The sequence below is a fragment of the Chiloscyllium plagiosum genome, unplaced genomic scaffold (genome assembly GCF_037043375.1).
Source record: "Chiloscyllium plagiosum isolate Xiang-an unplaced genomic scaffold, Cpla_swu_hap1 HiC_scaffold_2, whole genome shotgun sequence".
NCBI classification, from domain to species: Eukaryota; Metazoa; Chordata; class Chondrichthyes; order Orectolobiformes; family Hemiscylliidae; genus Chiloscyllium; species Chiloscyllium plagiosum.
This window is the reverse complement of record NW_028270140.1, coordinates 2,425,099-2,451,221: the sequence shown is the minus strand read 5'-3', so window position 1 is coordinate 2,451,221 and position 26,123 is coordinate 2,425,099. Positions and strand designations below refer to the sequence as shown.

Below are 26,123 nucleotides of genomic sequence, written 5' to 3'. Positions count from 1 at the left end.
TCAATATTGTAAAACAAAATGTTCATCAACATGCATCATATTTCATAATTCTTAATCTCTTGATGATGATGCAGAGTGGTGGCAGAATAGGAGGGGAAAGGAAGCAAATCCTGTGGTTAGATCCCATGACCATGTGGGACATCTTGCCCCAAGTGTCCAATGAACTGCATGTCAAGAATAAGCCTGTTTCATCACATGATGATCTGTAGCCAAAATTTGTGACTATGGTCCTTGAATTGAGTGACAAATGGTAAATAAATCTATATAAATGTTTACCAATAATGAGTGTAGCTATAGTAAAATTTTACTATTAAATTGTAATTAGAAATAATCTTTCAGAAGTCATTGTAACAAATTAATTACTCCTTTGTTAAATTGATAAAATCCTGTTCATGTTCAAACAAAGTTATTTGGGAGATATTTTAGCAATGGGAACCTCATTATTGCATATTAAAAGGGGCTTTCATGGCTGACTTTCTGTGTCAAACTAATAAATGGAGAGAACCTTACTGATGTGATCCAATCTGAGCAAACATTGCTTCATCAATTTCTATATATTTATCATTTTTAAGAAAACCTAATATTTTAATATCATAAATATTGTTCTTTGTATCTTGCTAGATAGTTGCTTACTTAAAAGGTGAAAACGTGGACAAATCAATAAATATTTGACCTGTAACACTACACAGCACAATCTCTGGGCCTTTGAACATTATGCTGATATTTTCAGCAATGGTGAATATCTTGACAGATAAATGATGCATGTTCTCTTTTTAACTGAGCTCTGTAACTGAGCTGCATTCCTACCTGTACAGTTGCCTCCACTTCTGTCAAGTTCATAGCCATCATCACAGACACACCGGAACATTCCCGGCAAATTCTGGCACGTGCCAAATACACAGATGTTCTGAAATGAACACTCATCAATATCTACAAAAGAAACAGACAATGCTCTTTTAAACACGAAGTTTTTGAGGGAATTTTATTAAATTTTATTAAATCTTCTGGACTTAAAGTGCTCTGGCAACACCCAGAAAGAGCAGGGATGTTATTCTAAAAAAAATGGTTAGATGATGACCAGATAAGCATTTGGTGAGCTGCAGTTATCAGGTACCCAGACTGAATTACAGCATCTAGTTTCTTGACGAAGGATAGGAAAGTTGGAACTGGAAGTAAATAAGATGAGCGGAGGTTTTATGAGATACAATGTATGGAAACGAAGCAAAAAACTCAAGTGATTTCTCACTTCTGAAAAGATGCAGTTGAACACATGTTCAGCCTTCATAAAGTTTTTTTTCCCAGTTGAAGCATCTGGCCTGGCTCAGTGTGAGTTTGGTTGGATGGAGAGTGGCCAAAGTGAACCACAATTAGAATGTTCTCTGGCTTGGTTATCTCCAACTGGGGAGCACTTCCACTTATTGGCAGATAGTTTTGATGTATTAAGATAAATAAAAGAGGAAATCTAAGGTTTCTGTTTGTGCTCTCCAATTTACTGCATATAGAAGAGTAATAACCTTTCTATCTATCCCCAGAGACTAGTCAAACTAATGTCATCTCCAATCCAAATGGCAAACCTCTGACTTGCTTCCACAGTGAAGGATGGAGAATTCTCTCAGCACTACTGTAGATATATATTGGCAGTAGGTTCCACCGCCTCAAATGACATATTATTTTTAAAGAAGCATTAGAAATTGCCATTAATCTTAATACTTGAAAATTTGCCTCCATTTGGAACTATATACCTAGTTTTCATAGTCACTTCAGAGATATTATCTAACTAGTCGATTGCCTTTACGTCTTAGAATTTAAAGACGTCACTGTTCTCGATTAGAGAATGATAATTACATGACCTTTTTTTTTCCATTACACTTATTTATTCACATGAACAAAGGATAACACTCAGTTTAAACAAATTATATTAACATGTTCAAATAAGGCTCATGTTAAATCCTGTTTTGGAAAAAGCTTTTCTCAAAATAAAATAATGTTTTTCTATCCTTGCAAATGTGTAAGGATATGTTGAATTATAAATCTCTTTGAGGAGAATCCTGGCATTTCAACAGGATAGTTATCCTTATTTCCATCTGTCAGCTAAAATAATGAATGTTTTATGACTGTACTTTTGGATAAAACATTTTGTAGTCTGACTCCAGACACAGTTATCATCCACATCCAGGATGTTCATTCAGTCAAAATTGTTTGGTACCTTGACAGGATCTGCTGTCAGAAGCTGGTGTAAATCCCATCTCACAGTCACATCGGTATCCTCCAGGGGTGTTGAGGCACTGTCCATTGTCACACAGATTAACATTTTCTGCACACTCATCCAAATCTGCAAATAGAGATGAGCCAAATAGTTTTCATTAGCTCACAGAAACACTATGTTGGTATACCTACATTTGAGGGACTGCAGCTGTAGAAGACAGCTCATAAACAAGGGCAATGATTCAATAAATGCAGCCTTCACCAACACCCCTCACATCCCATAAACAAATGCTTCTTAAAATATCAGACAATTTCATTTTAATTCAAAATAGAGAGAACGTTTTCCAAGATTTAGCTTTTCTGTTGACAAGAGGTGATTGGTGCAGTTGAAAATAATTCTGCTTCAGTTTATTTGTTTTAATAAAGCATGTAACATGACTGGTTTTGCTGGTTTCATGTCAGGTGTTGTTACAGATTCGGGCAGTAGATTACAGCCATTAGTAATAAATATTTGTTTAACATAAGATTTGGCAAAATGCTCATGATGATAAAATGAATGATTGTTCTATCAGGAATTTGTGACATTGCTGAATTTCAACTCGTTCCTTTGTTAGCAAGATCCACAGATAGTGATTGCTTCATTATGGGTTGATGTTCTGTCATCTACAGATGATGCAAACTTTACATGCAAGTTCAGGCTAACCAGCTCAGTCTCTGCATTAACTCTCTTGACTTCACCAACATTGCCAGATCATCAGATTGTTTATCAAACAGCCTGTACTGGGATGTACAGAAGTTTCCCCCAATCGAAGCCTGGGAAATTGAATCTGTTGCTTATGGTCCTACTCCAAATTTGCTACTCCAACTTATAACTGCATTCCTCTCCCTGGTAACAGTCTGAGCCAGTCTTTGTGGACTTTTGTTAATGCAGTGGATCCTGAAGTAAATGTCCAACTTCATATCCACCTTATCTTGGAAGTTGCATTTTTCTGCCTCACTCTTTAACATGTCTGAGCTCATTGTGTTTTTTATTCATTCATGGATGAGGACGTCACTGGCTAGGCCAGCATTCAATGAATTGATTTACTTATTTATTAAATACGCTGTTAATCCAGGTCTTTGTTAACTCGAGACTTGTCTATTCCAATGCAATCTTGGCTGCTTTTCCACATTCCATTCTGTGCAAACTCAAGATAATCCAAACTCAGCTGCCTCTGTTTAAATTTGCAGCTATTCCCATTCCCCTATCAATACTGTGTTTATTGACCCTCACTGGCTCCTGTCAAGCAACATTTTGATTTGAAAACTCTCCTTGCTTTCAAACTGCACATGGCTTTGCCTCCTCCCTATTTCTGCAGTCAATTGTAACTGTATAATCCTCTGAGGATTCTGGGCTCCTATAATTCTATGGAATTTTACAAGCTCAATCATACTTGCTCCAAGATTCCAGATCTGGAGCCCACTTGCTATCCCTCTCCACCAGTCCACCTGGTTTTCTTCTTTAAGAAACTCTTTAAATACCACCTCTTGAGCAAGCTTTTGGTCAGCTGACCTAATAGCTCCTTTATAGCTTAGTGTCATTGCTTGATATTGCACCTGTAAAACACTTTGGGATCTTTTATTACTTTAAAGACCTTCACAGAATTTTACTTTCTCATTGCTGCTTCACTTAAAGCCAAATTGCACTCTGCGTGAGTCAGGATCTGAAAATACCTGGACACGATTTCAAGACTTTCTTACGAAAGGAAATGAAGTAACAGGCCGAAGAGTATTTCCCAAACCGGAGATATTGGTGCCCGAGTCTGACAGGAGTAGTCAAGCTCCCTTCTATTGGAGAAGCAGGAGGATTCTTAGAGAAGATATTCCGAACAGGTGACCATGGCTTTTAATCTCACCAACTATATTCCCTCAAAATCCTTTTCATCTCGCCTTCAGCATGTAATCTCGGTGGAAGAAGCAAGCTGTATCTCAGTTTGGTCAGCTGTACATGTTTCAGGGAGAATATTCACCAGAGAACTGAGGTTCAAAATGATAGAACTTGCATCAATCAGCATTAGGTGATGAATGATATTACATTCGACCTATTTTGTAAACATGTGCTGCATGTGTATAACACCTGAACTATTACCTTCAACAGGGGCAGCATGGTGGCTCAGTGGTTAGCATTGCTGCCTCACAGCACCAGGGACCTGGGTTCAATTCCCGCCTCGGGCAGCTTTCTGTGTGGAGTTTGCACATTCTCCCCGTGTCTGCGTGGGTTTCCTCCGGGTGCTCCGGTTTCCTCCCACAATCCAAAGATGTGCAGGTTAGGTGAATTGACCACGCTAAATTGCCCGCAGTGTTAGGTGCAGGGGTAAATGTAAGGGAATGGGTCTGGGTGAGTTACTCTTCGGAGGGTCGGTGTGGACTTGTTGGGCTGAAGGGCCTGTTTCCACACTGTAGGGAATCTAAGAAACATAGTTAACATTGCGGAGAGTATTAGAAATGATTGGGAATGATGTAGATGGCAGTGTTTGCAGGCATCCAAAGCATTAAAGCTATCAGCTCTGTGGAGCAAAGCCTTTTCAGCTGATGGCTTGTAATTTTGGGTTTAAAGGCCTGTTTCTCTGTAAGGTAACTACAACTTAGTGTCTTTTAAAGTGCCAGTGAGTAATACGCTACTGAGCTAATGGAATCAGCTGAGATAACTGATCTCAACTAGAGAGGGAGTAGAGGGAGTTATAACTAGCCTCAGTGATGAAGATATAATTTCAGTTGCCCTTGGTTCCTGGTTGTGTTTGCTCTTCTAGTTTGAAGTCTGCTTTGTGACATTGCTTGGGAGCAGGATCAGGCTCAATAATGATGGCTCTTATGGGACAACAGCCCTCCAGCACTATCCATTTCAGTTCACATGAGAAGTCACAGGATGAAGTATCAGGGGTAGCTTGAGTTGATGGAACTATAGCGTAATAAGGGTCACTCTATTTCAGAAGGGAGTATATGCATAGGAAATGAACAGCCAGTGAAAACTGTAAACTGGTTAATGTTGGATTGATACATTATAGTGATGTTCTTTTAACTGGACAAACATGGGATATGTTAAGAAGTGCATTTTCTGGTTTCTGTTTAAAGTCACAGTTTGTACATCATAAAGAGCTCTAGTTTAACTTCTTCCCCATACCTGCACATGTAAAACCATCACCATTGAAACCTTCGGAACAAAGGCAGCGATACGATCCTGGTGTATTCATACATTTGGCGTTGAGATTGCAATGATGTGTTTCATTGATGCACTCATCAAGATCTACCAATTAAAAAAAAACACACAATTGATTAAATACAGTAGACTACATCACATTTAGCTTTAACAGAAATGTAAAGCTTGGGCTAAAAATACTTCTTACAGTTAGCGCTGTAACATTAAGAACAGAAAACAATTAGTGCACAGCAAGTCAGCAGCTTGTTATGTGACGATTCTAATGGGTTAGTAGTCTGAACTTGAATCTTTAGAATATCACCTACAGTTGGCAATGCCAGATATAAATTCAGAGCTCTGAAGAACAATTACCGGACTCGAAATGTTAACTCTGCTTTCTCCCTATAGATGTGGCCTGACCTGCTGAGTTTCTCCAGCTATTTCTATTTTTATCCCAGATCTAAATTGTCTCTAGATGCCCACAAATTCTCCATGTTTAAGGATAGGAGTGGGATTCTTAAATTGGCAATACGTGTTCCTAGCACCTGATGCTCTGTCGTGGGAACTTTGAAAGCACAAAGTATAATCTAATTGTTTCTAAACCCTGCTCAAACCTTTTGGTACTAACTAGAGTATCTCCAGAATTGCAAACAGCTCAATAAGTAATGGGTTTGCAAAAATATTTAATATTTTTTCAATTAGCCAGACATATGTAAAATAAGTTAAATGTCTTAAGTTTAATATATGACATATGATTTCAGAAAGCGCCTTTTGTGCATCACAGTTAGAGATACATGTGCAGATCTGCAGGGGAGAAAAAGAGGCATATCTGCATCGGTGTTCATCTAAATCTGGTTTGGGAGTTTGTAATGAGCAGACTAAGCTCGGCCATAACTTATTAAAGCTTTGTCTTCCAAGGAAACATTGCGATAAAACCAAAGTCTATCCCATAGGAATGCAAGAAACTGAACTCTATTTATGAATGTTTACAGAATGTGTGGCTCCTCTGTGTTGCTCCCAATCATATTGTGTACTTTGATTTTGTTCTGCGATTATTTGGAAACTTTTAAGCTGTTTTACTTTGTCAATCAGTTAAATTGTATCACCTCTGTTCACCCCTCCTCTCTTCAAAACTGTATGAAGGAAATGCTGGAATTGCTAAAATTCCTTCAAATGCATAATGTAAAATCCATCTTACTGCTTTGTCAATGTCTCACAACATTATTTCATCCTTGGAGCTGTTTGTACATTGGAGCACCTGTTATCAAAATTCATTGGGAAGTGTACATTTTAATGCTTATTGATTTAGAAGTTTGTCTGTGCAATTTCATTACAAAATCTTGAGCAAACAGAATACAATAAAACCTTAGCTTTCTCATTAGATAATAATAATAGAATAGACAATTAGAATTATCTTGCGTCTCTGGCTGCACAGCTTTATGTGTGGTTAAAAATTAAACTTTGTTATCATGAAGTTAAAGGGGTCGGGCCACAGGAGGAATTTGGAATTCAGATCCAATGTTTTGCAAAGCTGATCCTATCACGAAGGTCTACAGGATAAAGTCAAATTCTTAAAGCTAATTGTGGTGAAGGGAACTTCAAAGGAATGAAGCCCAGGACCTGATCAGGTGTACCCGAGAACTCTGTGGGAAGCTAGAGAAGTGATTGCTGGGCCTCTGGCTGAGATATTTGTATCATCGATAGTCACAGGTGAGGTGCCGGAAGACTGGAGGTTGGCAAACGTGGTGCCACTGTTTAAGAAGCGTGGTAAGGACAAGCCAGGGAACTATAGACCAGTGAGCCTGACCTCAGTGGTGGGCAAGTTGTTCGAGGGAATCCTGAGGGACAGGATGTACATGTATTTGGAAAGGCAAGGACTGATTCGGGATAGTCAACATGGCTTTGTGCGTGGGAAATCATGTCTCACAAACTTGATTGAGTTTTTTGATGAAGTAACAAAGAAGATTGATATGGGCAGAGCAGTATGATCTATATGGACTTCAGTAAGGCGTTCGACAAGGTTCCCCATGGGGGACTGATTAGCAAGGTTAGATCTCATGTAATACAGGGAGAACTAGCCATTTAGATTCAGGACTGGCTCGAGGGTGGTGGTGTAGGGTTGTTTTTCAGACTGGAGGCCTGTGACCAGTGGAGTGCCACAAGGATCAGTGCTGGGCCCTCTACCTTTTGTCATTTACATAAATGATTTGGATGCGAGCATAAGAGGTACAGTTAGTAAGTTTGCAGATAACACCAAAATTGGAGGTGTAGTGGACAGAGAAGAGGGTTACCTCAGATTACAACAGGATCTGGACCAGATGGGCCAATGGGCTGAGAAGTGGCAGATGGAGTTTAATTCAGATAAATGTGAGGTGATGCATTTTGGGAAAGCAAATCTTAGCAGGACTTATACACTTAATGGTAAGGTCCTAGGGAGTGTTGCTGAACAAAGAGACCTTGGAGTGCAGGTTCATAGCTCCTTGAAAGTGGTGTCGCAAGTAGATAGGATAGTGAAGAAGGCATTTGGTATGCTTTCCTTTATTGGTCAGAGTATTGAGTACAGGAGTTGGGAGGTCATGTTGCGGCTGTACAGGACATTGGTTAGGCCACTGTTGGAATATTGCGTGTAATTCTGGTCTCCTTCCTATCGGAAAGATGTTGTGAAACTTGAAAGGGTTCAGAAAAGATTTACAAGGATGTTGCCAGGGTCGGAGGATCTGAGCTACAGGGAGAGGCTGAACAGGCTGGGGCTGTTTTCCCTGGAGCGTCGGAAGCTGAGGGGTGACCTTATAGAGGTTTATAAATTCATGAGGGGCATGGATAGGATAAATAGGCAAAGGCTTTTCCCTGGGGTCGGGGAGTCCAGAACTAGAGGGCATAGATTTAGGGTGAGAGGGGAAAGATATAAAAGAGACCTAAGGGGCAACTTTTTCACGCAGAGGGTGGTATGTGTATGGAATGAGCTGCCAGAGGATGTGGTGGAGGCTGGTACAATTCCAACATTTAAGAGGCAATTGGATGTGTATATGAATAGGAAGGGTTTGGAGGGATATGGACAGGTGCTAGCAGGTGGGACTAGATTGAGTTGGGATATCTGGTCGGCATGGACGGGTTAGATCGAAGGGTCTGTTTCCATGCTGTACATCTCTATGACTCTAAGTCTTTACCAATTCAGATGAGAATTTTGCAGTTTCAGTAATTCAGTTCAGTCTGCGCTAATTTAGAAATTGAGCCAGGAAATGAGATTATTTTTTCCCCAGCACACCATTGGTGGTATTGTTAAACAGTATTGGAACACAGCCATCTGCAATGACCAATAATGTGTCATGAATTTTAACTTAGCACTGGGATCATGTGGTCCAGAATTCTATTTCATTGAATTCTATTCCCTGGCCTTGCCATTACAAATTACATCTTTAAAAAAAAACTTGGAACATTTGAGGAATTGGTAATATGAATCCAGAGTAAGACCACTTCTTGGTCTCAATAACCTGATGTAAAAAAAAACAGTTAAGTATTTCTACCTTGTATTCTGCTTATACCCTTTAATAATTGTGTTCCTCTAACTCCTGCAGCTTGCCTGTCTGCCACACCCTTTGGCCCACCTCTGACTGATACACGCTCAGTTTTCCAGACCCCAGTACCAGAACTTGCTCTTTGAAACTCCCTGTATCTCCACATCTCTGACCTTGTAAAGTTCCCGCTTATCTCTTCAACTCAGCTTTCAGATTGTGACTCCTGATATCTAAATGTTAAATACTGTATCAACTTTTGTTGAATTGTGCTTCTGTGAAATGAATTGGAATATTTTTCCATGTGACTTGTATTATGTAAATTTGTATAACATTAACACTAAACTCCTCTCACCATCAGAATACTGCCGAATACATGATGCTGAAAACAGATCAGAATACAAAATATTGAATAAGTAGAATACTGTAATCTTTAGGAAAGCAGTTTTTAGCACAAGCTTATACAACAATATAACTGCAAATGCCATGTATTACAACAACTAGAGCATTATCTAATTGCAATTTCTCCCATCTAAACATGTAACTATTTAGTTGCATGTCGCATACTCTTTCTCTTATAAGAGCGTTGCTACTTGAAAGTAGCCTGTTGTAGGCTTCAGTTTGATAAACGCATCCCTCTTTTCTCATTCGATCATGAAGCACTCACCTTCACACACAGTGCCATCGCCAATCCATCCCTCACGGCAGCTACATTGGAAACTTCCAGGAATATTGACACATGAAGCATGCATATCGCAGTTGTGGGCCCCAATTTCACACTCATCAACATCTGTAGGTTATAAATAAAGCTGTCACAGCAGATACATTTCAGAACTAACATCAATTTAGATAATTTGTTCAGTAAAACAACCAAGGCCAAAACATTAATACAACTGTGCTGTTGATTTACAAGATGCTCTGCAGGATTTGGTATTTAATACAAATGATTTAGCTAACGCTCATCTTCTCTTTGGCTAATATCGTCATTCAGTGCTACTTTGCGGAATGCTTGTGCAATTGTGAACAACTTGTTGAGTATTTTGCAGAAGACATTTTCTATCGGAATCACTGCAGGTTTAGCTCACTAGATGTTTGGGTTATGCATTACATTTGCAAAACTACTAAAGTGAGAACTACTAAAATGGCCAAATTATTCCTAAATGATATTTAAGGAAGGATTATAGCATTTGATTATAGCAAAGCCATTCTCTTTTATCAATCAAACTTACATGTATTGGTATTCCTACCTTAGCCATAAGAATAATTAATAGGTTAAATTTTTTCTCAGTTTTAATATTTCATGCTCTTATTTACATCATTGATCTCTCCACAGATGCCTGAGCTGTGATGTTCAAGTAGGTAATGAGTTCCCAAATTGTCCTTCTGCTCGACATCATCAGCAATTGTCCACCTTGGAAATGTCTCTGGCTCTGGGTTATATGGGTCATTGTGTGGATGATGAGCTTGACTCTAGAGCCACACCTCCCACCACACACCCAGCAGGTGCTTCAGGAGGGGGGACTGGTCCTTGGCCTTGCTGGTAATCCTTTCTCCGGTTCCTTTTCCGTTTTTCCTCTGACCCGTGGGTATTCTCAAAGAATTGTGAGGTTATGTACTTTGCCAAGAAGACTAAGCCGAGGCTTAGATATCATCTAAATGGGGAAAGGCTTCTGAAATCTGAAGCACAATGGGACTACAAGTCTTAGTTCAGGATTCTCTTAAGGTTGACATTCAGGTTCAGCTGGTAATTAGGAAGTCAAATGCAATGTTAGCATTCATTTCAAGAGGGCTAGAATACAGAGCAGAGATGTACTCCTGAGGCTGTATAAGGCTCTTGTCCGATTGCATTTGGAATATTGTGAGCAATCTTCGTGGCCCTGTATCTAAGAAAGAATGCATTGGCATTAGAGGGAGGTGTCCAGAGGATCTTTACAACAATGATTCCAGGGATGAAGCACTCGTCATATGAGGTGTGGTTGAGGATTCTGGGTCTGTACTCAATGGAGTTTAGAAGAACGGGGGGGATTTGATTGGAACTGAGAGACCTGGATAGAGTGGACATGGAGAAGATGCTTCCATGATTAGGAGAGTCTAGGACAGCTTCAGAATGAAGGGATAAGCCTATAGAATCGAGATAAGGAGGATCTTTTTCAGCCAGGCAGTGGTGAATCTGTGGAACTCATTGCAGAGGGCTGTGGAGGCCAAGTCATTGAGTATAGTTAAGCTAGAGATAGATTATTTCTTGATTAGTAAAGGGATCAAGAGTTATGGGGAGAAGGCAGGAGAATGGGGTTGAGAAACATGATCAAACGGTGGAACAGATTCGATTGGCCAAATGACCTAATTCTGCTCATATATCTTATGGTGCTCCTTCACACTGGAGCTTTGCTTTCTCCTGAATAAGGATCGCCTACACCTTGCCAAATTTGTCATATTTCTTGAGAGAAGTCTTCAGAAAGACTTTGAAACACTTCCTTTGTCGTTGTCTTGTTCGAGTGCCTTCCTTTGGCTGGGTGGGGATGATTTGTTTTGGCAGTCGGAACCTGGCATCCTCGGCACATGTGAGGCTTTGTGGTTAGCCGTTGAAAATTAAATCAAAACAGCCTTTAAACTTTCCTTTTCTCAGCTTAAAGTGCTCGGGACCTCTTCATATTATTCTATTCACATTCACATGACTCAGAGATCAGAAAGTCAACACTCCACTGGGCTGACTCAATCTCTCAGGTAGTCTTGTTCAACTCAAGTTGAACTTTAAGCATAAACTGGTCTTTTTATCTTTATATTAACTATTTAACTTGCTAAACATGCATACTGTCAGATGCAACACAGTTATAACTCACAAGAAACGCATGGCGGAATATTTCTGAGCAGATGGTGAAGAATCTCATTTGCTGTTGGAACTGAACAAAATGTTATGGGGAGAAATTCCTAGCATCAATGTGTACTCAAAACATTGGATGTATTTATTTCTATTTTAAATTTAATATCAACAAGCGAGTGAAGAAAGTTTTTACAATAAGGTTCAGGTCTTCCAGCAGTGGGTCAGTCCTACCTGAACATCCAGTGGTGCCCTTCTTTACCGAATATCCCAGTTGGCAATGGCAAATGAAGGAACCTTTGGTATTTTCACAATCACCGTAGAGACAGATATTAGGATTCAGCTCACATTCATTCACATCTGCAATGACACAAAGTAATGTCATTTTCAACAACTTCAGCAATTACAAAGGCCATTTCTACTGTGACATAACCCTTCTAGATTTATGCTATTCTGCTAGAACAGTTAAAATTCACTTACGTTGTGTTACATATACATCAAACATGATCAATTGTAGGAAAAAGCTGAACACTGTCAACTTAAATAACAATGTCATAGTCATCTTGCTGTTTACCAATGCAGGTCCTCATGTCCATCGAAGCCATGAATCCATCAAAACACAGACAGCGGTATTCACCGGGAATGTTAGTGCACTGTCCACCATCACAGATATCAGGATTATCCTCACATTCATCAATATCTGATGAAGCAAGACAAAACATAAGGCAAGTGACATCATTTTGAATATCCCTCTTTAATTTGTTAACGAGCCATCAACAAACTCTATGATACAGTAAATCGTTCTGACTAGTATTAGTTGTGTTGGAAATAGGACTATAATCAGAAATTTCTTAGGATCTACTTTGTGCCCACTGGCAAATAGTGAGATGATACAGGGAACATGTTGAGAAAAATTAATTAATCAGGGCCATTTTACAGATCAAAAGCAGGTATCAACTGCAGGGATAATGAAGGTGGATGATCTCAATGAATTATTTTCAAATTTACATCATTTAGCATTGTGTAACTATAATAAAAAACATATCCTATTGAACCTACCTGCACAGGTTCTCTTATCGGGCATAAGAGCGTAGCCCTCAATGCAACTACATTCATAGCTTCCTTCGGAATTTGTACAGTGTGTGTCACAGCCGCCATTCATGATGGTGCATTCATCAATGTCTGAAATATGAAGAGAATGGTGCAAATGACCTCAGTCAGAATTTAGATTTCTCATATGCATAACACATTAAAGTGGATATTCTGAATGCAGTTTGAATGTTTATTTTACTCAGGGACTTAGGTCAAGGGACAAGTCCCAGGGCACTGTACATCATCAATTTTGGAATGAATAAGGAATTAAATTTCCTGAAAGATTCTCCTGATCTTCTGCCACATTTTTAGCAGAAACCAAAGTTATGGTGATGGAGAGGGTGGAATCCCAAGGAAATCCACCCTCTAAACAAAGATGATGGATGAGGCGGTTCCAAGTTGATGCTTTAAAAGACAGTAAATTGATAAAGGGAGTAGGAAATTGAGGGTGGATACTGAAAGAATTCAAAGAGATAAGGGTTTTGGGGAAGTTTTCCTTGGAGTAAGAGGGGATGTAATCCAGTTTAGTGAGAGATAGAGAAAAGGAGTGAAGTAGAGGGCTAGAGAATGAAGTAAGTAAAGGCAGCGAAACTATGCCAGAGATTGCTAAAGATCAGGTATATCACAATTGAAAGTATTTTTCTTGATCAAGGAAGAACAGACACTAACAAAAATAACTTAATAAATGTTAATAAAGAATTGTCAACTACTTTGTATATACTTTAACACAGAGCTCCTGATGAACACATCCATGTTCTCGTGAATGCATTGGGATGCAGGGCACGGTTTGGGGGGAGGAAATTAGAGGGGCAAATTGTCCTCTTGAAGACTGTTTTTTAACAGATGGGGCCTTACATCCATTTCTGTTGCCCCAGACTGAATGTTGGACTCAGTGAATGTGCAGAGTTCTCTCCCAGCAGGATTCCTCGTGTCAACAAGTGGCCTGCTCATGAAAAGGAGTTGGGTGGTGCTGGTACAGAGCAGAACCCCACTGTGGCAGCAGCAGCAGCAGCAGGAGAGTGCCTTCTGGGAGAGAAGCACCCAACAGATCAGAACTTGGGTTCCATAATCTTGTCTGAGGCTTGTGCCTTCGCCAGCTAAGTATTGGGGTTAGAGAGGAGGAAGAAGACACCCATCAAGATCCTCTCCCTTCACAGGATACTACAAGCTATTATCATCCTTCCTAAGCCATCTGTGACTTACATTCTGGTAGTTCCAGGAATTAATGGTAGCTTTATTGGAACTCATGGTAGGGCGGCACGGTTCAATTCCCGCCTCGGGCGACTGTCTGTGTGGAGTTTGCACATTCCCCCAGTGTCTGCGTGGGTTTCCACTGGGTGCTCTGGTTTCCTCCCACAGTCCAAACATATGCAGGTTAGGTGGATTGGTCATGCTAAATGACCCATATTGTTAGGTGAAGGGGTAAATGTAGGGGAATGGGTCTGGGTGGGTTACTCTTCAGAGGGTCGGTGTGGACTTGTTGGGCTGAAGGGCCTGTATCCACACTGTAAGTAATCTAAAAAAAGGTAGAGGCTCTCGGGTTCTTTGCTGAGATGGTGAAGAAAAGCCATGGACCGTGGCACTCAAGACAATTGGTCCCAGCACTTGTTCTTACAAGGATTATATGCCTCCAGAATAAAGGTACATTTAAAAATCATATATATATATCTTTATTTCATTCTGTAATGTGCAGGAACGTGGTTCCCAGCTCCATGTTAAAACTGAGAGCTGATACCAACTGTGTTAAGCCTATACCGAATATTCACCTCCTCCCCATTGCCTCATGGTCAGTTCTCCTGGTTGATGCCTTCTAACTTTGTCCAGACACTGTCTCTTCATAGCCAACTGCCGCTGTGACATTGACCGCCTCAACCTCTCCACCTCTCTCACCCACTCCAACCTCTCACCCTCGGAACCTGCAGCTTTCCACTCCCTCCGCTCCAACCCCAACCTCACTATCAAACTGGCAGATAAGGGAGGCGCGGTGGTAGCTTGGCGCACCGATTTTTATATTGCTGAGGCTAAACGCCAGCTTGCGGACACCTCCTCCTACTGCCCCCTTGACCATGACACCACCTCCCACCACCGAACCATCATCTCCCAGACCATCCATAACCTCATCACCTCAGGGGACCTCCCATCCACCGCCTCCAACCTCATAGTCCCACAACCCCACACCGCCCGCTTCTACCTCCTGCCCAAAATCCACAAACCTGACTGCCCCGGCCGACCCATTGTCTCAGCCTGCTCCTGCCCCACCGAACTCATCTCTGCATAACTCAACATGGTCCTGTCCCCCCTAGTCCAAGAACTCCCCACCTACGTCCGGGACACCACCCACGCCCTCCACCTCCTCCATGATTTTCACTTCCCTGGCCCCCAACGCCTTATCTTCACCATGGACATCCAGTCCCTATACACCTCCATCCCCCATCACGAAGGCCTCAAAGCCCTCCGCTTCTTCCTTTCCCGCTGAACCAACCAGTACCCTTCCACTGACACCCTCCTTCCACTGACTGAACTGGTCCTCGCCCTGAACAACTTCTCTTTCCAATCCTTCCACTTCCTCCAAACCAAAGGAGTAGCCATGGGCACCCGCATGGGCCCTAGGTATGCCTACCTCTTCGTTGGATATGTGAAACAGTCCATCTTCAGCCGGGAAGGAAAGCGGTGAGTATTTATACTCACCCTTCGAAGCCGTCGGTCATTTCCAGTGCGAGCAGCAGCGAAGGTAAGACCGTTTGGTTTTAAAAGTACTTACCGGTAGCGGGCAGCGGTGTTTTTTTTTCTCTTTCACTCTCTCTTCACAGAAAGAGCGGGAGCACCAGGGGGAAGTGACGACGACCAGAGGGGCAGCCGAGACCCGGAAGCAGTTAGTGTAAGCTTACCTGGGTAGGTTTTTTCCCCCTTTAAAAGCGCGAAGGAGAGGAACCCGAGGCACTACACGGGTAGTGCCTCCCACCCGCCCTCCTCCTCTAACCTAATAATAACACCTGTTGTGGTAAGTAGGAAAGTGCTGAATTTTGCTTGTTGTATTCTTAGACCCAGTTTTTTTTTAAAATAAAAGTTAGCTTTAGAGGGATGGCAGTGAAGGCAGTGCAATGTTCCTCCTGCAACATGTATGAGGTGAGGGATGCCATCGACGTCCCTGCCGATTACACTTGCAGGAAGTGCACCCATCTCCAGCTCCTCCAAGACCGTGTTAGGGAACTGGAGCTGGAGTTGGATGAACTTCGGATCATTCGGGAGGCAGAGGGGGTCATAGATCAGAGTTATAGGGAAGTAGTAACTCCAAAGATGGCAGATAGATGGGTGACAGTGAGGGGGACTGGGAGGAAGCAGCCAGTGCAGGGACCCCCTGCGGTCGTTCCCCTCAAGAACAAGTATACCGTTTTGGATACTTGTGGGGGGGATGACTTACCAGGGGTAAGTAACGGGGCTCAGGTCTCTGGCACGGAGCCTGTCCCCGTTACTCAGAAGGGAAGGGTGAAGAAGAGCAGAGCAGTAGTAATTGGGGACTCGATAGTTAGGGGCACAGATAGGCGGTTTTGTGGGAACGAGAGAGACTCACGTTTGGTATGTTGCCTCCCAGGTGCAAGGGTACGTGATGTCTCTGATCGTGTTTTCCGGGTCCATAAGGGGGAGGGGGAGCAGCCCGAAGTCGTGGTCCATATTGGCACCAACGACATAGGTAGGAGGAGTGCCGAGGATGTTAGACAGGCTTTCAGGAAGCTAGGTTGGAAGCTCAGAGTTAGAACGAACAGAGTTGTTGTCTCTGGTTTGTTACCCGTGCCACGTGATAGAGATTCGAGGAATAGGGAAAGAGAACACTTAAATGCGTGGCTGCAGGAATGGTGCAGGAGGGAGGGATTCCGGTTTTTGGATAACTGGGGTTCTTTCTGGGGACGGTGGGACCTCTATAAACAGGATGGTCTACACCTGAACCTGAGGGGCACCAGTATCCTTGGGGGGAGGTTTGCTAGTGCTCTTGGGGGGGTTTAAACTAACTCTGCAGGGGCATGGGAACCCAGATTGTAGCTTCAGGGTGCAGGGCCTGGAGTGTAGGGAGGTTAGGAACATGGCATCAATTTCAAAGGAGGGTGCCTGTAAACAGGAAAGTGGCTTGAAGTGTGTATACTTCAATGCAAGAAGTATACGAAATAAGGTAGGTGAACTTGCAGCGTGGGTTGGTACCTGGGACTTCGATGTTGTGGCTATTACGGAGACATGGCTAGAACAGGGACAGGATTGGCTGTTGCAGGTTCCAGGATTTAAATGTTTTAGTAGGGTCAGAGGTGGGGGTAAAAGAGGGGGAGGTGTGGCATTGCTTGTCAAAGATAGTATTACAGTGGTGGAAAGGACGATGGATGAGGACTTGCCATCTGAGGTAGTTTGGGCTGAGGTTAGGAATAGGAAAGGTGAGGTCACCCTGTTAGGAGTCTTTTACAGGCCTCCTAATAGTCCTAGAATCATTGAAGAAAGGATAGGGAAGGTGATTCAGGAGATGAGTGACAGTAATAGGGTGGTTGTTATGGGGGACTTTAACTTTCCTGATATTGATTGGGAAAGCTATAGCTAAAGTTCGTTAGATGGGTCAGTGTTTGTTCAATGTGTGCAGGAGAGTTTCCTGACACAATATGTAGACAGGCCAACAAGAGGTGAGGCCATACTGGATTTGGTTCTGGGTAACAAACCAGGCCAGGTGTTAGAATTAGAGGTAGGTGAGCACTTTGGGGATAGTGACCATAATTCGGTGATTTTTACTCTCGTGATGGAGAGGGATAAGTGTGTACTACAGGGCAAGAGTTATAGCTGGGGTCAGGGAAATTATGATGCGGTGAGGCATGACTTAGGATGTGTGGCTTGGAAAAGTAGACTCCAAGGCAAGAGTGTAAATGATATGTGGAGCTTGTTCAAGGAGCAACTATTGAGTGTCCTTGATAATTATGTACCTGTCAGGCAGGGAGGAAAGGGTCGTGCGAGGGAGCCGTGGTTTAATAAGGAATTGGAATCCCTTGTTAAATGGAAGAGGGCGGCCTATCTCAAGATGAGACGTGAAGGTTCAATTGGGGCGATTGAGAGTTATAGGGTAGCCAGGAAGGACCTGAAGAGAGAGCTAAGAGCAGCAAGGAGGGGACATGAAAGGTCCTTAGTTGGTTGATTAGGGAAAACCCTAAGGCTTTCTATAGGTATGTTAGGAATAAAAGAATGACTAGGGTAGGAATAGGTCCAGTCAAGGATAGTAGTGGGAAGTTGCGTGTGGAGGCGGAAGAGATTGGGGAGACACTGAATGAATACTTTTCTTCAGTATTTACTCAGGAACAGAGCATTGTCGTCGATGTGAATACTGAGTCACAAATAAGTAGAATGGATGGCTTTGAGGTATGTAGAGAAGAGGTGTTGGAAATCCTGGAAAAGGTGAAAATAGATAAGTCCCCTGGGCCTGATGGCATTTATCCTAGGATTCTCTGGGAAGCAAGGGAGGAGATTGCAGAGCCATTGGCCTTGATTTTTATGTCCTCTTTGTCTACAGGAGTAGTGCCAGAAGATTGGAGGATAGCAAATGTGGTTCCCTTGTTCAAAAAGGGGAGTAGGGATAACCCTAGTAACTATAGGCCGGTGAGTCTCACTTCTGTTGTGGGCAAAGTCTTAGAGAGAATTGTAAGGGATAGGATTTATGCACATCTGGATAGGAATAATGTAATCAAGGATAGTCAGCATGGTTTTGTGAAGGGCAGGTCGTGCCTCACAAACCTTATTGAATTCTTTGAAAAGGTGACGAAGGAGGTTGATGAGGGGAAAGCGGTAGATGTGGTATATATGGATTTTAGTAAGGCGTTTGATAAGGTTCCCCATGGTAGGCTACTGCAGAAAATACGGAGATATGGGCATTGAGGGTGAGTTGGAGGTTTGGATTAGGAATTGGCTGGATGGAAGAAGACAGAGGGTAGTACTTGATGGCAAAGTTTCTTCATGGAGTGCCGTCACTAGCGGTGTTCCGCAAGGATCTGTTTTGGGACCATTGCTGTTTGTCATTTTTATAAATGACCTGGAAGAGGGGTTAGAAGGTTGGGTGAGCAAGTTTGCGGATGATACGAAAGTCGGAGGAGTTGTTGACAGTGAGGAAGGATGTGGCAGGTTACAGCAGGATTTAGAGAAGCTGCAGAGCTGGGCAGAAAGGTGGCAAATGGAATTCAATGTAGCTAAGTGTGAGGTGATTCACTTTGGGAAGAATAACAAAAAGATGGGGTACTGGGCTAATGGTCGGATACTTGGTAGTGTGGATGAGCAGAGGGATCTTGGTGTCCATGTACACAGATCTCTGAAAGTTGCCACCCAGGTAAATAGTGTGGTGAGGAAGGCATATGGCGTACTGGCTTTTATTGGTAGAGGAATTGAGTTCCGGAGTCCTGAGGTCATGATGCAGTTGTATAAGACTCTGGTGCGGCCGCATCTGGAATATTGTGTGCAGTTTTGGTCGCCATACTATAGGAAGGATGTGGAGGCACTGGAACGGGTGCAGAGGAGGTTTACCAGGATGTTGCTTGGTATGGAAGGAAGATCGTATGAGGAAAGACTGAGACACTTAGGGCTGTTTTCATTAGAGAAAAGAAGGTTTAGGGGTGACTTGATTGAGGTGTACAAGATGATTAGGGGGTTAGATAGGGTTGACAGTGTGAACCTTTTCCCGCGTATGGAGTCGGGTATTACAAGGGGGCATAGCTTTAAATTAAGGGGGGGTAGATATAGGACTGAAGTTAGGGGTAGGTTCTTCACTCAGCGAGTCGTAAGTTCATGGAATGCCCTGCCAGTAGCAGTGGTGGACTCTCCCTCTTTATGGGCATTTAAGCGGGCATTGGATAGGTATATGGAGGATAGTGGGTTAGTATAGGTTAGGTGGGCTTGGATCGGCGCAACATCGAGGGCCAAAGGGCCTGTACTGCGCTGTATTCTTCTATGTTCTATGTTCTATGTTCAGCAGCTACACTGGCACCACCCCCACCTTTTCCTCCGCTACATTGATGACTGTATCTGCGCTACCTCGTACTCCTACAAGGAGGTTGAACAGTTCATCCACTTTACTAACACATTGCATCCCAATCTCAAATTTACCTGGACCGTCTCAGACTCCTCCCTCCCCTTCCTAGACCTCTCCATCTCTATCTCGGACGACCGACTGAACACGAACGTATACTATAAACCATCTGACTCCCACAGCTACCTTGACTACACCTCCTCCCATCCTGTCCCCTGTAAAAACGCCATCCCATATTCCCAATTCCTTCGTCTCCGCAGCATCTGCTCCCAGGAGGACCAATTCCAATACCGAACAACCCAGATGGCCTCCTTCTTCAAGGACCGCAATTTCCCCTCAGACGTGGTTGACGATGCTCTCCACCGCATCTCCTCCACTTCCCGCTCCTCCACCCTTGAACCCTGCCCCTCCAATCGCCACCAGGACAGAACCCCACTAGTCCTCACCTACCACCCCACCAACCTCCAGATACATCAGATCATCCTTCGTCATTTCCGCCACCTCTAAACGGACCCCACCACCAAAGATATATTTCCCTCCCCACCCCTATCAGCATTCCGGAAAGACCACTCCCTCCGCGACTCCCTTGTCAGATCCACACCCCCCAGCAACCCAACCTCCACTCCCGATACCTTCCCCTGGAACCACAAAAAATGCAAAACTTGCGCCCACACCTCCCCCCTCAATTCCCTCCAAGGCCCCAAGGGATCCTTCTATATCCATCAGAAATTCACCAGCACTTCCACACACATCATTTACTGCATCCGCTGCACCCGATGTGGCCTCCTATACATTGGGGAGACAGGCCGCCTACTTGCGGAACGTTTCAGAGAACACCTCTGGAACACCCGCACCAACCAACCCAACCGCCCCGTGGCTGGACACTTTAGTTCCCCCTCCCACTCCGCCAAGGACATGCAGGTCCTTGGCCTCCTCCATCGCCATTTAAACCCTACTGCGATTCCTCTTGCAAGGATGCCTGCCTTGAAGAAGTTTTCCTCCTCTCTCTACAAGAATCTCAGGGAGTCTCTCTCCCACTGCAACTCCCAGGTCATTTCCTCTGCTCTGAAGCTACTCTATGCTACTCTATCCCCACCCCCACCCTCCTCTAGCTTATCTCTCCACGCTTCAGGCTCTCTGCCTTTATTCCTGATGAAGGGCTTTTGCCCGAAACGTCGATTTTTATCTGTCCTCGGATGGTGCCTGAGTTGCTGTGCTCTTCCAGCACCACTGATCCAGAATCTGGTTTCCAGCATCTGCAGTCATTGTTTTTACCTCCTCCATTGCCAGACCATAGCAACACGACGCCTGGAGGAAGAGCAACTCATCTTCCATCTAGGAACTCTCCAACCACAAGGGATGAATGCAGATTTCTCCAGCTTCCTCATTTCCCCTCCCCCTACCTTATCTCAGTCCCAGCCCTCAGATTCAGCACCGCCTTCTTGAACTGCAATCTTCTTCCCGACCTCTCCGCCCCCACCCCCTCTTCGGCCTATTACCCTCACCTTAACCTCCTTCCACCTATCGCATTCCCAACGCCCCTCCCCCAAGTCCCTCCTCCCTACTTTTTATCTTAGCCTGCTTGGCCCACCTTCCTCATTCCTGAAGAAGAGCTTATGCCCGAAACGTCGATTCTCGTTCTCCTTTGATGCTGCCTGATCTGCTGCGCTTTTCAAGCAACACATTTTTAAGTTCTTATCCCCAGCATCTGCAGTCCTCACTTTCTCCCAGACACTGTCTCTGTCTACCACCTCCTCATTGCTCCTGGGGAGTGCCTCTTACCCTCACTTTGGCATTACCTGGGAATTTCTCCTTCTCCCTTCCTGATCCTAACAATAGCTCCAAAACCAAATTATTTTCCCGGTGAATTGACTGGGGAAACATCTCGCTGCATTATGTAAATGAGATCTGAATCAGTGCAGGGATTGTTCCCTGAGCTTTGTTCATGGTACAAACCAATTTCGTGATATTTTTAATCAAACCTCTTCAGGCAGGGTCCGACACACATCTGGAGTGAGTGGCATGTAAACCTGGGCCTTCTGGCCCAAAGATAGGGACAATACCATGATGCTAAATCAATCTCAAAACTAATTTCAAAATTGAGGGAAATGGGAACAGCTCTGATGAACAGTCACCTAGACTTGAAATGTTAGCGTCTATCTCTCCACAGATACTGTCTGACCCACTGTGATCTCCAGCATTTGTTGTTTTCAGTGCAGATTGGCATTGGCAGCTTTCAAAATTAAATGGGGATGGGAAGGTTAGATTAGGTTAAGGTTTAGGTTACTTACAGTGTGGAAACAGGCCCTTCGGCCCAACAAGTCCACACCGCCCCGCCGAAGCGCAACCCACCCATACCCCTACATTGAGATTGCTATCACTACTTCTGCCCTCAGAAGCAATTCCTCTCAGGACCAATGGAAGAAATGGTAGCTTGAACTTTTGACCAAAATTAGAAAACTTAAAGACAATTCAGTCTGCACTATGAATAATAAACTAATTCAAGAATGGAACTATAGATACCAAACATATTCCAACAAATCTTACCAACACAGCCTTGCCTATCGGGGGTGGCCTGGTATCCAGTGTTGCAAGCACATTGATATGTTCCAACCATATTTACACACTTGCCATTTCTACAAAGATTATCGCTGAGGGAACACTCATTGATGTCTGTAAAACAACGGAGATAAAGCAACAAAATTCAAATATTGTGGAAGTGATTTTCTGGACCAACAGCAGAAAAATAGTCACAAATAGTTGTATCTTCTCCATTGAGTAATCTGTTTCTCTTACCAACACAGGCACTACCATCGGGAGTCAGCTCATGTCCTGGAGGGCATATACACCTGTAACTGCCTTCTGTATTTATACAGGTCCCACCACGGCATAAAAGAGGGTTCCTCTCACACTCATCGATATCTGCGTGGGCAAAGCAAAGGCAATATTGAAATATTAAAGCTTCTGTTGACAAATCAATTGAATTAACAATTTTAAATTATGATAGGCTCTTGACATTGTAATTGTTTGATTTATAAATTCCAAACCCTCCAACATCTGATCTAAAAATCAGCTACTCTTTGACATCTGCGTGTAAACACAAATAATAACACTGTAACCCAAGGGTCCTTCGACAGATATCAACAAACACAGCACTGGGCAGATCTTTCATTTCATTCCTCTACTGTATTTTACGATGTTTGAATTTTCTTTCTCAGCTCAGTCTTAACATTCTTTTCCCTGTTTAGTGATTCGATTATCTGAAAACTTATTACCATGTATAAAAAAAAGTGTTCTAACCAAATGACTGTGAAATCTAACTGAGAGTTTCTGAAATGGCCGGTATACTGTCTCAGAGATGCACAACACTGAGAGGACAGGGATGGTCTGTTGTCAATATACTAGCCCTAACATGATTTCCCCTTTGACTTGACAGTCAGCTTGATCTCTTGAGTTATCAGTATGGGCCTGATTGTGAATTAGCGACATGAGGAACTGAGAGTATGAAACATATTCTATTAATTTTTGAAGCACATGTTGACTAAGTTGAGGAGGAGCTTCTCCACCCAAAGGGTTGTGAGTCTGTGAATTCCCTGCCCAGTGAAGCAGTGGAGGCCATCTCATTGAGTGTTTTAAGGCAAAGACAGAGAGATCTTTGAACAGTTAAGGGATTAAGGGTTCTGGGAGCAGGCGGGTAAGTGGATCTGAGTCCATGAAATGATCAGCCATGATCTTATTGAATGGGGGAGTAGGCTCAATGGGCCAGATGGCCTACTCCTGCTCCTAGCTCTTATGTTCTTACATTCTTTTGTTGGAGCTACTGTGCTTCAATGATGTAGGAAATTTTAATTTGGGTGAATGATCTTTTTAAATAATACCATTCTCTATCATTGATACTACAGCATTCCAAGTAGAAAAATGACTTCAAACAAAATGCATTACAAAAATACATTCCCCAAGGTAACTCAAGATGTCTTCACTCAGAGAGTAATAGGGGTGTGGGACGGCCTGCCTGCAACAGTGATAGACTCGCTGACGCTGTGCATTTAAATGGACATTGGACATACATATGGATAATAATGGAATGGTGTAGGGTAGATGGGCAAGAGATTAATTTCACAGGTCGGTGCAACATCGAGGGCTGAAGGGCCTGTAACATTCTGTGTTCTATATATTCAAATATTTTATGGCACAAGAAATAAATGCAGATGATTTAAAACCATTTTAAAATGAAGTCTGCTATCAGAAAAAAAAAACCTATAAGGATTATATCGACCGGTACCCTGATTACTGCTTGAAAACATGTTACACATCAGAATACATTTTCTCAATGTTGATTGCCCACCGGGCTCTAAAATATTAATTCATTCTCAAATACAGTGTTTTGATGTTAAAATAAACCTGAGTGTAACAGCTCCTTCTCCATCTCAGTTTTAGAAAACAAATCTACTTTTAGATCCCTCCACAACAAAGACCATTGTGTGATAAAGCCAAAAGGCAGCAGCTTAAATTCTGGCACCTGTCTCTGTATCTCTGCAGGGTGCTTTCATGGGGTTTGTGAAATGACTGGGTGATTTTACAGCTGATTTTTCTTCCCTCCCTGTGAGTTAGTGTATCGCATCTAACTGGCTCCTCTCCTGATCATATAGTCCTCTCTCTGTTTGTTTCATCAATTGGTTGAACTTTCAGCTGAAAATAATTTTTTTAAAGTTGGCCTGGATTTCCCAAGCGATAGTTTCTTAAATGTAGATGCAAATACACTTGAGGGCCTTGTACAATCCCCAAAGTAACAGAATCTAAGGGAATGCTTGGGAAATTGAATATTCCAATGGACAATTCTATTGCGCCATGAACTCTCTGAAAGTATCCCACTAAATCAGAGCATTTGGACAGTTTTGCTGCAATTAATAGTTACCCATTAACAGTTGGAAAATTAAAAACCTAGTCTAACTCCTGGTAACTATTAAGCTAGTTACTCCCAATGGCACTGACCCCAGATCTCTTATATCCCTCACAGTACCTGACAAGACACTATCCTCAGACACTCACTGAAGCCTCCCTCTCAGGGTCTAACACCCTCCCCTTGCTCCTGGGACACAATACCCCACCTCACACCCAACAATATCTCCTCCCTCGTGACCTAACACCTCTTTCCCCAGGGAATTGGACATGCCCATTACCTTCCACTTGAGGTCTGATATCCCCTCCCTCCCCCGTCCTCCCAGGACGTGACATCACCATCCCCCTGCCACTGGCTCAGATGCGTTTCCCTGCACCCACACTTTAGGCAGACACTACCCTCATGACCTCTCCCCATCAGATCCAATCTTCCCACAGCCCCTCTCCCAACCCAGCCTAAAGCCTCTGTTACTTACCCCGTACCTTAACCTCACACTTTCCCTTTCACAGGCGCTGCCAGAGTACCTACTTGTGCTGCTGGAGCTGTAAATCTCAGAATACATCAACCATTGCTGTGTGAAAAGGAGGCACCATTTGACTTCCCCATCTGCCCTGTACAATGAGGGATGTGTTCAGAGTAAGGTGTGCTCTACATTTCTGGAGGAGCTGGGATTGGAATCTCCTGACAGAAATACAGAGTTATTCCTGACCATAAAAGAACGTAGGAACAGAGTTGCATTATGGATGTGATTGTCACTCCTTGGAAAAATCCAACCCCATGTTGTATTAGTCATATAAGCAGGTGTCTTCACAGTGTAACATTTCTGAAACAATTGGACAATATACCTACCCATGCAATTCTTCATCATCATAAATCCACTCTCAAAGCCTTCAAAACACTCGCACTCAAAATGGCCAGGAGTATTGACACAAGTTCCATTTCCACAGAGGCCAGGAGAAATCCGACATTCATCAATGTCTTATCAAAGAGAAGAAAACAGATTTCAAAGGTGAAGCATTCTGAAAGAATTAAAAAGACTACTATGTGCTTGTATTTTCTACTCTATGCTTTTCATTTTTGGGTAAACATAGCTTTCCTTTATCTCCACGAGTGAAATGTAACTTACAAGAGGCATGACTTGCTTTTGGAAAGTACAGCAAGTTAAACAGTTTGAGTTGGTAGAAGTTACAACTTGGAAAATTATGAAATAACATAATTTAGTTGGGCAGTAACATCTAAAGGTGTTAGAGCAAGTGTTTTGATTTAGAACCAACAATACTGAACATTAATAAGGGCTGGAGGATTTGAATAACAGCTGAATAGGCAAAGCTGTTACTGCAAATGATCACATCAGATTCTAAAGTCTGACCTTTCCCACTATTTGT

The 26,123-nt window shown here is 42.9% G+C and overlaps 1 protein-coding gene across 1 annotated transcript in view; it reads right to left on the bottom strand.

Moving 5' to 3' along the window:
- LOC122558088 (fibrillin-2-like) overlaps nucleotides 1–26,123 on the bottom strand; it is a 339,601-nt gene that overhangs the window by 118,955 nt on the left and 194,523 nt on the right. Inside the window, exons 26-35 of the mRNA XM_087994253.1 lie at nucleotides 25,588–25,716; nucleotides 22,635–22,760; nucleotides 22,386–22,511; nucleotides 12,770–12,892; nucleotides 12,285–12,410; nucleotides 11,945–12,070; nucleotides 9,560–9,682; nucleotides 5,366–5,488; nucleotides 2,207–2,332; nucleotides 808–930 (exon numbers count right to left, since the gene is read on the bottom strand). Coding sequence (XP_087850379.1) covers nucleotides 808–930; nucleotides 2,207–2,332; nucleotides 5,366–5,488; nucleotides 9,560–9,682; nucleotides 11,945–12,070; nucleotides 12,285–12,410; nucleotides 12,770–12,892; nucleotides 22,386–22,511; nucleotides 22,635–22,760; nucleotides 25,588–25,716 — 1,251 coding nt within the window. The remainder of the gene's footprint in view (nucleotides 1–807; nucleotides 931–2,206; nucleotides 2,333–5,365; nucleotides 5,489–9,559; nucleotides 9,683–11,944; nucleotides 12,071–12,284; nucleotides 12,411–12,769; nucleotides 12,893–22,385; nucleotides 22,512–22,634; nucleotides 22,761–25,587; nucleotides 25,717–26,123) is intronic.